Source organism: Nuphar pumila, chromosome 12 (assembly GCF_984573655.1).
Source record: "Nuphar pumila chromosome 12, dmNupPumi1.hap1.1, whole genome shotgun sequence".
Lineage (NCBI taxonomy): Eukaryota > Viridiplantae > Streptophyta > Magnoliopsida > Nymphaeales > Nymphaeaceae > Nuphar > Nuphar pumila.
The window spans coordinates 38,504,010-38,516,799 of record NC_143260.1 but is presented as its reverse complement, the minus strand read 5'-3'; the positions used below and the strand labels follow the sequence as shown (position 1 = coordinate 38,516,799).

General features: G+C 39.1%; 1 protein-coding gene across 1 annotated transcript; it reads left to right on the top strand.

Moving 5' to 3' along the window:
• Positions 1-1,886: 1,886 nt before the first annotated feature.
• On the top strand, positions 1,887-12,535 carry LOC149820767 (U3 ribonucleoprotein (Utp) family protein). The gene is made up of 11 exons (XM_089982104.1): positions 1,887-2,281; positions 2,585-2,876; positions 3,070-3,545; positions 4,490-4,711; positions 4,816-5,133; positions 7,719-8,081; positions 8,173-8,253; positions 8,351-8,434; positions 8,520-8,891; positions 10,310-10,441; positions 12,253-12,535. Exons 1-11 carry the CDS (start codon positions 1,901-1,903, stop codon positions 12,391-12,393), a joined length of 2,862 nt encoding a protein of 953 aa, XP_089838230.1. The 5' UTR covers positions 1,887-1,900; the 3' UTR covers positions 12,394-12,535.
• The last annotated feature ends 255 nt before the right edge of the window (positions 12,536-12,790 follow it).

Sequence of the window (12,790 nt, the reverse complement as noted above, 5' to 3'; positions counted from 1 at the left end):
TTTTTTTATATTTATTAAAAAATAGCCGATTCTTGCTTGGTGATAAGGGCAAGGGATAAGCTATTGTTCAGCAATCTCTAAGGGCAAAGGGTATCCCACGAGTTTACATCGTCAGGACAGCGACCATAAGTACAACAAGTTTTGTCATTGCATTTAGGTCTCTGATATCGAGGGTGGTTTTCTCGGTCCTTCATGAAAAAAAAGAATTCCCTCTGCATATGCCTAAAAGATATCCAATTAACTATTTAAGTCTACTTCACAATGATACCCCCATTTTGATCCAAGTGTCCTTATTGACACAAACCACATATGAGAAGCGACACTTAAATTACTTGGACAAATACAAACATGGTTTTAATGGTTTTTAATAAAATAAATAATTATAATAATATATATTTTAATATATTAAAATTGAAAAGTTTTTATTGAAAGAATCCTCTCCATTATTAAAAAAAAAACAAGTGTTACAAGTTCGATTGTGTATGTATCGTTGTGTCATAGATTTGAGGCAGCTCGATCTGAATTTAGTATTACCTTAAACATGGAACTAGGAATGGCAGTAGACACCCCATCTCAAAATCTTGCCCTCCATCCTCGCCTCCATTTTTCGTATGGGTTTTAATTTTAACCTCCATCTCCACCTCGTTTCATGTCCTCCATCCCCGGTCTAAACAGGGTGAGGCGGGCAGAGCAGGGCTTCGTTTCTCGTTGGTCCACTGCCATCCTTAAAGAAGGATTGGGGATGGTGCGGGGTGGAGCAAGGTAGGGAAAAACATAAGTCCATCCCCGCACGGGTTTTGATTTTAACCTCCATCCCCGATCCAAACAGGAAGAGGTGAGGCGGGGTGGGGACCGGTTTACTCCCGATCCACTGCCATCCTTACATGAAAGCCAACTAGGGCCAGCTTCAGTAATTTCTCCAACCCAATGGAATCCAACCAGCTTACTCCCACATTGGACCTAGGACTATCAATTGGCCAGGCTTGTGCTAGATCAGGATTTGGCTAAACCGCCTAAATAACAATTATTCAAGTTTTGCACTCATCCATAATTATGTCAGTTCATGAAAATGAATCTTAAACTCAGTTTACATAATTAAAAAATTGTTTTCTCAAACTCATGCTTGCGCTTCACTTGCGCAAGGGGTGAACCTAGACCACCAATCTAGAATTTGAAGTGTTTAATATGTATGTTTACACTAAAAAATACATATAAAATGCTTGTGTCAGTCGCATGAACTCAGTTTTCCAGGCAAAATTGCATGATAAATCCTATGGGACAAATATTGCGAGATTGTATAAAAAATCTCACGATAATATTGTGAGAAATTGCCTGAAAGTTTAAAACGATAATTTCTTGAGAGATTTTCAAACCATGACAAATATCATGATATTTACATTTTTAGCAAATATTTATCATGAAAACCCTCAAATTTTTTATTTTTAAATGTGTTTTATTTATATTTTATCATAAAAAATATTTTTTTGTTTTTAATTTATTTTTTATTGCCAAGATTTTGCTGAAAAATGCTAGATTTATAAAAAAAATTCAAAATCTCCTGAGTTTTTGACAGACAATATTTTGTTGTTTTAAACTTTTGTCACAATGGATAAACCCGACCCACATGTTGCTCAGATTGGGTTCGAACAGACCCAAATAATAATATACAGGTTGAGAATTTTCTCATAACGGGACATTCGGGTTTAGGTCGGTTCGGGTTTTCGTCGTAAACCCGACCCTTTCGGACCACATGGGTCTTTGATTTGATCCAAGTCCGCAACCGACTAAAACCGAACCGTTGAAATTCGGGTTCAGGATCTTGGTCATACCCGACCCGATAACAGCCCTACTATAAAAACCTCTTCTTCCCCGGTCGCGCTACTCGCAAGCCATCGCTAGAATGGCCGGGCGTCCCCTCTCTCAATCTCAAAGGAACGAGGAGAAGATGAAGAAGAAGAAGGAGGAGAAGAGGAAGAGGAAGAGCGGGGAGAGCGATTCGAAAAGGAACAAGAAGCAGAGATTTGGCGGGAAGTGCCGCAGGAGCGGCGTCGGCGGCACCGGACCTCGGCTCCCCGCCGGACTCAAGAGAGAGCTCGCCGGCCTCGCCAGAGCCGGCTCCGAGGACGGGTCGGACTCCAGCGGCGACGAGTCTCCGGAGAATCGACACCCCGGGGACTCTGTCTACGAGTACGACGAGCCGTTGCCGCATGAGGAGACGAAGAAGAACCGGAGGTTCGACCCCGTCGAGAATTTCGAGTTTGAGCTCCCGGAGGATTTCCAGGCAAGCTGTCTACTGACGTTGCAATTTCTAGGGTTTTGGTTTTCTCTTTTTCCCCCCGGCTCTCTCACTTGATCTGGAAACTAGATTTTGTATATTGATATTGAGTTTGATTTTAGAAATCTCAGTTGATAGTGAGTTTATTCTCTCTCTCCTTTTTCCTTTGAATTGCTTTTGATGTATGAAGTTTTCTTATTATTGTTTCTGATAATGCCTTGTGGAATTGGGAATTTGCTTAGTGGTTGCGATATCTTTTCGGTTATTTTTGTGACGGGAGGGAATTTGGTTCTGTGATTCTTTGCATAGGACGAGGAAATAGACGAGGAATTGGCTTCTCTCAGCGGTTCGGACGATGATGGCGATGGTGATTTTGCTTCCCTTGGAGAAGACGCGAAAGGAGCTTCTACGCTTGGCGGTGGACGTGCCGAGGAGAGTGATCATGATGGGCGTGGGAGGGATGAAGGTGAGGGACTGTTTGAATTTGATGGAGAGGATGCGGAGGAGCTCGATGAAGATGATAATGATGACGGCAGAGACCCAGATAGACATGGGAGGATGCTGCAAGAGATTACGGGATTGCCTAAGGACGCCTTTGAACGTAATGCCTTGCTTGTTTCTTCCCTTTCATTTTGCGTTCTTTTTTCGTCTTTAAGTTTTAGATGTTTCCATGATCCTAGAACGCTTACTGGTAACTTTTCTTTATTTCTTATGATAACAATAAGAAGAGTTCTCTCCCTTTGCTCCGCGAGAAGAGATTGCGACCCATCTAATTACTTTGAACGATTGTCCAGGAAATGTGAAGAAGAAGATCGTTCCCTTGGAGACAAATGCACAACCAGAGGATATTTCCGGTCTTAATGAATCAAAAAGTGATGGCACAATTAGTATTCGAGATCTCTTGGACCCTCTTCATGGAAAACCTGGATTTAGTAGTCTCAGGAAGAGGATGCTTCATTTGGAACGAAAATCTGAGCCTGTCCTGGCTCCGCTTCCAAAGGTCATCCAGGAAAAATTAGATAGGACGGCAGCATACAAGCTGAGTAGAGATGGCATTACGAAGTGGGAGCCATTGGTTAAGAAGAACAGGGAAGCACCTACTATTTATTTTGATGAAGAGGTGCAGGTTCATGTTCCTACCGTTGGTGAAATCGCTTCTCAGTTCAAGCCAAGGACAAATTTGGAGAAAAAAATTTCTTCAATACTCGATGATGCCAAGGTTGTTGAAGCTCATGCTAAAGATGGTGCCATGCTTCTTGAGCTTAACAAGGTACCTTTGTCCAAGAGTGTTTAAGGTTTCCATTTTGTTGATGATCTGTTTTCTCTTGTAAGGTCTAGATAAATTTTATGTTTTCACTGGATAACGGTAAGTAACACACTACTATCACCATTAACTTAAGCATTTCCAGTTTTTTGTTCTTTCTAAATACCCAGGCAAGATAGTTGGTTTCCTTAGCACTGGTTATGATCATCTTTTGCCATAAGTTGTCACCGTCTTAAAAAAAAAAGGAAGAGAAAGAACAAGACCATTCTTGCAAAGATTGATCGTGTGGTTACAAAAAACATGCTGATTTAGGATCAGAAAAAAAGAAACACAGAAATGATTTTAGTGCCAATACTGCACTAAAATTCTGGAGAATCTAAATTATTAAGAAAAAAGTAATGTTGCAGTGACTGTATCAAATGGTAAGAAAACTGCAATTCATGGTTTAAAAAAACAGAAGGATAACATATTCTAAATATTTTGTAAAATACGTAGTAATGCTACATGGATGCTTGGGAATCAAGTGTAATAGAACCAAAATACAAAATTATTTCAGAAGAACCAATTAATAAACAGTCATCGTGCACTAGACCAGTATCCAGAAAAGGGATTCTGATAAATTGTTTTTGGAAACTGAACTAACAGATAACTGATTTTTATATCTGTCATGCAAATGGGCCCTTAGACTGTATATATTGATTTGGACAAGTTAAGATAACTTTCGTTCTTCCCTCTGTGCCTGATCTTACATTGTTTTATCCTTTGACTGAAGAATTATTAGCTTGTGAAGTTTGATATGTAATCATTTTGGTCTATGGTCCCTTTATTCAAGGTTCCTCTTATGGTTTGATTTAGTTCTTAGGTATATGTTATCTTTCCTTCAAACTCAATGGAGTGGAAACCCCTGCTCAACCTTGTTTGGTCTTGTGTCTGGCCTGTTGGTTTTGCAGATTTCTGTTGAAAGTGTAAAAGAGCAGCAAAACCGTCTTGCAAAGATGCGGAGCCTTCTTTTTCGGCATGAAATGAAAGCAAAGCATGTAAAAAAGATTAAATCCAAGACATTTCATCGTATCCTTAAAAAGGATAGAATGAAGTCTAAGTATGATGATATTGAAACCGATCCCGAAGCTGCCAAAGAATATGCAATGAAACAGGAATTCAAGCGTGCGGAGGTGATTATGCTTCAGTGTTGTGAATGTTTATTTGATGCTGGCAGCTTTCTCTCACTCTTTTGCTTAGAATCCAAAATCATGTTTTCTTTGAACTTTTGATGCAGGAAAGGATGACACTAAAACACAAAAACAGCTCGAAATGGGCAAAACGCATCTTAAAGCGTGGCTTGAAAGTGCAAGATGAAGGGACACGAGATGCCATATCGGAACAACTTCATCAACATGCACTCTTGAAAAGAAAGATGAATTCTGTGAAGGACAACAGTAGCAGCGATAGCAGTAGCGATGATGAAGAAGAAGCTACTCCTGCCTCAGATAATGGACGGGCATCGAAGTTACTGAAAAGTGCGAAAGATAAAACCCTTAAGATTATTGAAGAAGAGGAGATGCCTAAGTCAGGATTGCTTTCCCTGCCATTCATGGTAAACTCCGTGAACTTTTGTCATCACTGTACTATATTGAGTGATGTATCTTGTGGACTTATGGTGCTTTATACAGAAGTCACCAATGAATATTGTTCCCAAAACTCTTCATTCACAATTAAGGTCCATTGCTATTCTTGTTTTGAGTTTCTAATCCCTGTAGGCCAACAAGTTTTTTTATGTTGACTTGTCATGAGAATAGTTAATTTGTTCTTCGAACATGTAAGCAAATATCAAAAAGACTAAGGAGAACTTTTTCACAGAAAAAAGAAGCAACAGCCTCCAGGGACCACTTAGTGAGGCTGCTGGATTGACTGTAACTGGTTCAGGGTATACAGGGCTGAAGCTGGGTAAATTTCATTCATGCATCTGAACAGATTCGATTGTTGTTCCATCTCAATCTACAGTTCTGCTTTAGATCATGGTACCTGAAGGTTTGTTTGTATTGGACTAACAAGCTAATTTGTCAGTCACATGAATATGGGCAAATATTAGGGATGGCAGTGGACCGGGGGAAAGCGGGGCCCCGCCTCGCCCCGTTTGGACCGGGGATGAAGGGTATGAAACGGGGATGGAGGCGGGGACGAAGGTTAAAATCCATCCCCGTCCGGGGGTGGAGGCAGGGATGGACGTGCACTTTTCCCCGCCCCGCCCCGTCCCCGCCACGATCCCTGCCTCATCCCCGCCCCAACCCCGCCCCGGCCACTTTTCCCCGCAATATCCCCTCCCCGCCTCATCCCCCTTTGAACCGGGGATGGAGGACATGAAACGGGGATGAAGGCGGGGGTGGAGGATAAAATCCATCCCGCCAGGGAGGCGGGGCGGGGGTGGAGGATAAAATCTTGAGACGGGGCGGGGGTGGAGACCTTGTCCCCTGCCCCGCCCCGCCCCACTGCCATCCCTAGCAAATATGTTCAACAACAATCATCATCCATTATTTTGATTATTACTAGCCAAGGAGCTCCAATATATGTTGTTGTCTTTGGTTTCTTAAGAGGGTCTGTGGCTGTTTCTGCAATAAGTGCATTATTCTCAACTTCTAAAGTCTTTTTTATTTTATTTTATTTATAACCTGAAGAAACCACACCCGACACGAAGACGTGTTCACGCTGGCTTAGCCTGCCATACCTACGGTCATAGTGCTGGCAGCGTAAAACTCCGTGGCTATGTCCCCTGGCCCCGGGGCCTATGCTATGTGTTGGCTTGTGCAGAGACCTGCTATCAGGAAAAAAGAAAAAGAACTTCTAAAAGTCATGTTTGTGATGCTGCATTGGTTTTTTGACCAAATTTCACTTTCAATTGTGCAATGGTTGCACCTACCCAATTCCCTATATATATATATATATATATATATATATATATATATATATATATATAGAGAGAGAGAGAGAGAGAGAGAGAGAGAGAGAGAGAGAGAGAGAGAGATCACAGCCAAAAAACACATTTAAAAACAAATTTTTTAAGTGGTAGGACCATGCAACGGTTGCACTTCCATATATATATATATATATATATATATATATATATATATATATATATATATATATAGATCACTCTGTGCTATTAATGCACAGAAATACGGATTCAGCTTTAACTCCTGCCAGTTTTGTGATGTTGCTGTTACAATTCTTGGTATTTACAATACTTTTATGGAAGTGCAATGTTAACTGCCTGGGGCTTGCCATCTAGCTTTTTTCAATGGAGGAGTTTGTCTTAAAATATCTTTTCTTTCTGCAGCTTGTTGGCATAACAAGCTGCTAGGTTTATAATCCACCTAGCCTAACTCATTCTGGCTTCATGTCACACTCCCTCCCAAATTCCCAATCTGTCACTCTTTTTTACTTCAAAGACTGATGCCATCTCCTTCTTAGGTCTTTGATGTTTCCTTGATAATATTGCTTCTATTAAAATTCGTTTTAAACCTTTGGCCCTAGAGCATAATCAGAGAAACTTTTCAACTCCAGATCTTCTTTGTGCTTCTCCTCATTATTTATGTTCTATTTTGGACCTTTCTTTGAAAGGGGACTTGTCCTTGTTTGAAGGATATTCAGGTGACAAGGAATAGATTCATGTTATGGGGCATTTTGTGTTTGCCTCCTTTGTCATATTCTTATTTAGTTTCTAGTTTCCCCCCTCTTTTTTCCCACTATTTTTATGATTTTTTTTAGTGTTTACTTTTTTTTCATAGATTAGTGGTTGTTTTGTAGTACTATTAGTGGATAGGTTCTTAAAATTTGTATTCGAGTTTTATTGTTGATAGTCTTGAATAATGAACACTTTATTGAATCATATTAGTTGGTACATTTCTTCATTAGTTTACAAGGGTGGTTTTACGATCTAGGATCATCTGATTCATGTTATCACTTGTAAGCATTTTCTAGCAGCTATTGGTAAAGTACCCAGCAATACACATCAACTCATGTAAATCCGTAATCAGCCATGACTGATATTGTACTTTTACATCATGTAGCTTGTTATTTACCTGATCATACCTCTTTTTTTGGATATTTTCTTTAAAACATGAATGCACACTTGTTATTCTTATAGTTTGTTCTGGTGCTTAACTTTATACACTGTATGAACAGGTTCGTGGCATGGAGAAAAGAAAGGAGGCTGCTTATGAAGAAGCTCGTCGTGCTCTTGATGAGTATGACTCATCTTTGCAGCCTAAAGATAGTTCATGTGGTGATGAAACTCAAAAACTAGGTTCCTCAAGTGGTAGGATGGCATTTGGTGAAGCAAAAAGGCAATCTCAGGGAACTTGTTTGAGGGTTAAACAGGATCAGATTAGTCGAGAGTTTAATAGTGAAGGTGAGGAAGGTGATATTGAAAGTGTGGAAAATGTCAATGCTGGTCCACATGAAACCAGACGAGCTCCTGAGGATGTTGAGATTGATCCTACTTTACTTTTGGAAGATTTGGGGATTCATCATGATCCAGTGTTAAAGGTAAAAAGGCATCCATGCTGGCTTTTCCACTGACATTCAAGATTTTTATAAGGTTTTGATGCCATTGATGTTATTGCTTATTGGCTTGTAGAGTCTTGATGATTTGAAAAGACAACCAGGTCCTAAGACAACATTTGTGGTTTCAATTTGTGCGCCAGAATCTCTAATACAGGTGGTTTTAACTTCGATATTCATCAAATTAACTTTTTGGGAGTCATAATTTTCTGTTTATCTAATCATATTTTAATTCAATTTGATGCCTTTTTCAGAGGAAGGATGAAGAGATAACTGGTAGGAAGGATGTAAAATTGCCCAAGATGACGCAGGAGCAGAATCCTCATCAAAATCGGGAGGTCTGTATCGTCTCAGTTTCATTAGAATTATCAACCAAATTTTCTTATCTGATTCAATTTTCTTCTTGCATGTGTATATGTGAAGGGAATGGATGAACTTAGGGGCTCTGATGGTGCTGATGAGACAGAGGATGATAATCAGTCTGATGAATCCATGTCGGACTATGAGCTTCCATCAATGCCTGAGCTCATACAACGTGCTTTTGCTGGTGATGATGTGGAGGGAGAATTTGAGAAGGAAAAGTTGGAACTCCTGAATGAGGAAAATCCTGTACCTGAGAAACCAATGTCTCTTCCTGGGTGGGGACAGTGGACTGATGTCCAGCAGAAAAGAGGCATGCCTTCGTGGATTTTAGAAGAGCATGAAATTGCAACAAAGGCCAGGGAAGATGCACTTAAATTACGAAAAGATGCAGACCTTAAACATGTAATTAGATCTGAGAGGACCAACAAAAAGGTCAGTTCTCTGAATTTTTAAGCATGTCTAAAATTCTTCATTTTCAAAATTTGTTAATTCCTATACTTTATTTTGTTAAACTCATTAGACTTGAGATGGTACATATATAAGTCTAGCTGCTAAAATAAAGAGGCTTCTTCTTTCATGTTCATGGTGCATTGTAATGGTACTAGTGGGCACATTTATAGGCCGCTCTCACTTATATTATCTGCTTGTTGGATAATACGTTTTACCTATATATGGTAAACCTATTTCCTATGTTGTGTTAATGCCAGTGATATTTTTGTTTGGTCCATCAAGGTAAAAGCTATTATCATTCACCTAATGTTGACCAACTGGTGATGGGAAAGAAATGAGAAGAAAGTTGTATCTGCAAATTATAAAGTTAACCCTCATTATCATGTTCTTGTGGTCTTTTCACTCTTTGTTTCTCTCTTACTGTGAAGTACATAAATCTATTTCCTTGTGCCAGCATACTAACATATATAGTGGTTGCTCTGCATCTATGTGTAAGTTTAACTAATATCTGTTATGTTGGACAATATACACCCTGATTAAGTCCGAATTTTCATTGCTTAATGCTGTTGTCTACCTTGGCAATAGTTGGCTCTTTCTTGAGTTGGTTGTGGTTTCATTTAACTTACTGCCTCCAGTTGAATATTTGTGGTCCCCTAACTTTATAGGTAAGGTTAGCCCTGACAATGGTTTTGATGTTTACATAAATGTTCTCATTGAGGCCAGGTTTCTTCACATTTATGAGGACTGCAGTTTTGCTTTGAATTTTGTACATTTATCAATTATGCTATCCTTTAATACTTCTGGATGTTCTTTCATATTAAGGTTAAGTTTCTTTGAATTGTTTTTTTTTGTTAGAGGAGGTTGCATGAGGGTTATCTCTTCTTTTACATTTTTGTTAGAAAAAGAATCCCACTTATGGTGGATGTTGTGCCTATGCTTTTGCATCATATTTGTAATGCACAATCATGTGCAGAGCTTGTGTGCATGTCTGTGTCTGTTTGCATTTTTTTGTGGTGTTGTGTTAACCTTTGGTTTCAAAAGAGAAAAGCCCACCCTGGCTTGCCCAAGTGGTCAGGGCGATTCTTGCAAAGAAGGTGAGACCCAAGCTTGCCCTGTGGTGTTCTTCGCTTTCTAGGGCACTCATGGGATTTACTATTTAGGAGGGGTGGCACATTAAGTGACCTTGTTCTTAGGCAGGTTCCTCATCATCAAAAAGAAAAAAGAAAAAAAAAAGATTAAGATAGTGAGAACCATATAATGGAGCTCCCTGTTATTGTTTTTGACTGCATGATCTGGGTGCCAATCCACTTGCCTTTATTGAATATCCTTGATATGATGGTTTTATTGTAAGCTATTCTTCACTTTATATATCATGTAGTGACTGAACTTTGTTTAAGCAGGCTGAGAAATTTTATACAGCAGCATTACCATTCCCACACAAGTATGAGGAAGTTTTTGAACAAAGCATGCGAGTGCCTCTTGGACCTGATTTCAATCCAGCAAAGTCATTTCGAGAACTAAACCGGCCCTCGGTTAGTGAAAATACTGTTTGTTACTAATTCTTCATGTTTGATGTGACGTAGAATTTAGCGAGGATTGTCTTGATTCTAGAAGTTGACTAACCATACCATTTTTTCAAAAGTTTTCGCAGTTTGTGTTGGGTACAAACTTCAATTCAGGGAAATGGGTCTGAAAGTTGGAAGTTGAACTTGTTCTTTTCCCTTTAGGAGAATATTTGCCTAAGCTTATGTTTTAACCAGCATCTCACTCATGGCAAGACTGCCAAATAGTTTTCATTATATAAATTTTGTCTGGAAAAAATATGTATTGCTTGATTTTCCATAGACATAGCTGATACCAAGCATATTTAATATTACTGTTTGAAACTTTGAGACACTTGTTTTCCTTTTTCCTTAAAAATGTATTCAACTAGGGTATTTTTTTTCTTGGAAACATGCAAATGTTGCATCCAAGAGAATAATATCTGGGTTTTGCTATTAAAATAGCAGTAGGAAAAGAGTGAAAATTGTCAACGTATAAAGAGTCACGAAGTTCATTTACTAAACAGTAAATGCTATTTTCTGGGGCATGTGCAAATGTGTTCATATGTGTGTGAGAGCGAAATTGTGTTCTCCCATCAAATAAATGTTAGGTATGATAGATGTGGTAAACTTGTAGACATGGGCCTTTCCTCTAAAATATTGGAAAGCCGATTATTGTTTGATCTAACAGTTAGTATTCCCCTTTGTTTTCATGTGTAAAACCATGTGCTACTTGGTTTTTTGATGAGAACACTATAAAACATTGCAAATATAAATATAAATAAGTACACACATATACAGAGGATTGATAAGGTATGAACTGCTTCAATGCAGTGCAGACTGGGTGCGGGCCTTGCGTCAATTCTAAGGGGGAAAAAACTGCAAAATGAATTTCAATAGTGGCTGAAGCCACTGCTAAAAGCCTTCTGCGGTTTTGCCCACTGCTAAAGCTTGAATACCCTTTAGAGGTGGTTCTGTCCTCTGCTAAAGGGTGTTTTTTCATGTTGTGCACCATCTAGTCTGTTAGATCAGATGATGCACGTTGTTTCATGTGCCCAGTTCGTGTGTGTGTATAGTAACCCGTAACAGTGGACGAGCAAATCATCCATTGTCGGGTCGGACACATGCCGGGTGCTGATCGCACTATAAGAAAAAAAAAGAGAGGATTTAGCAGTGGTCATGACCACCGCTAAATCCTGGGTTTCCGCCCAGGTCTTTAGCGGTGGTCCAAAAAAGTTCGACGATTGCCTTTTCACTGTTACAGTTACACGTAATCATGTCTCTCTCTCTCTCTCTCTCTATATATATATATGAAGTAGGTGCTCACAAGTGAGACAATCTTTGACTACTGTTTAACCTTTAAATTTATTTTGACCTATACCAGGGGAATGAGATAGCATGGTTCAAGAAAGGTCATACGATTCCTTTTAGTAAGAGGTTCATTTTCATGGACACAGGTTCTTATTTTCATCCCTTAGAAGAGGGATCTTATCACACAACTTGGCTCAAGCCAATCCATGGGTAGCATACCAATATGGCCATGTACAGTTACATCCCATGTGTATGATTACTTGTACAATTAGGGTTTCATATAAATGGGACTTTGAAGCAAGTTTTCTTTGTTCCATCATTTTTTTTAGTTTGATTTAATTAAGTTTTTTGTTTTAACTTACGTTTTAACTAATCTTTTGCATTCTTGCGTGATATTAATAGTCCAGAAAGTTTTTTGGGTAAAGTATGTTGTCACGTAAAAGGGGAATGCTTAATGTTATTTACTCCTTTCCTTCACTGAATATTTTCAGGTGGTCAAGAGACCTGGTGTTCCCATAAACCCAATCAAGTTCAAAGAGGTGAATCCTGTTGTTAACGAATCAGAATTCAAAACCCGCAAGATGAAAGATGTCAAGAAGAAAAGCAGCGTGAAGAAAAGTAAGTCAAAATGATAGAAGTGATGGAAATGTGCATTTTGTGAGAACCATGCCATTATTTAAAATCCCTTTGTGCGCAAAATATATGATCTGCGCTGGTGGTTCGTGATTCACTGGTTGGTGGTGTGGCAAAAATATTCCACGGATGTGCCATTCATTTGGGGTTTCTCTTTATCAATAGTGCCGTGATTTTTGTCCTTGTCATTTTCGTGAGACAAAAGGAGAATTGAGAGAGCAACATACCATCTCCTAGTAATTTTTCATCTGTAGAGATTTGATGGAGTTAGCCATTTTTGCTAGGAAAAAAAACAAGCATTTAAGATGAGACTTGAGGTTTTACTGTCAGGTATGCAATTAAGTTATGAATGTCCACATGCATGAAACAGGTTGTATTGTATAACAATGTAGGATC

Coding starts and splice junctions, on each gene's coding strand:
- LOC149820767 (XM_089982104.1), top strand. CDS start 1,901: ATGGCCGGGCGTCCCCTCTCTCAATCTCAAAGGAACGAGGAGAAGATG. Junction 3,546..4,489: donor TGCTTCTTGAGCTTAACAAG/GTACCTTTGTCC, acceptor TTGGTTTTGCAG/ATTTCTGTTGAAAGTGTAAA. Junction 8,254..8,350: donor CGCCAGAATCTCTAATACAG/GTGGTTTTAACT, acceptor TGCCTTTTTCAG/AGGAAGGATGAAGAGATAAC.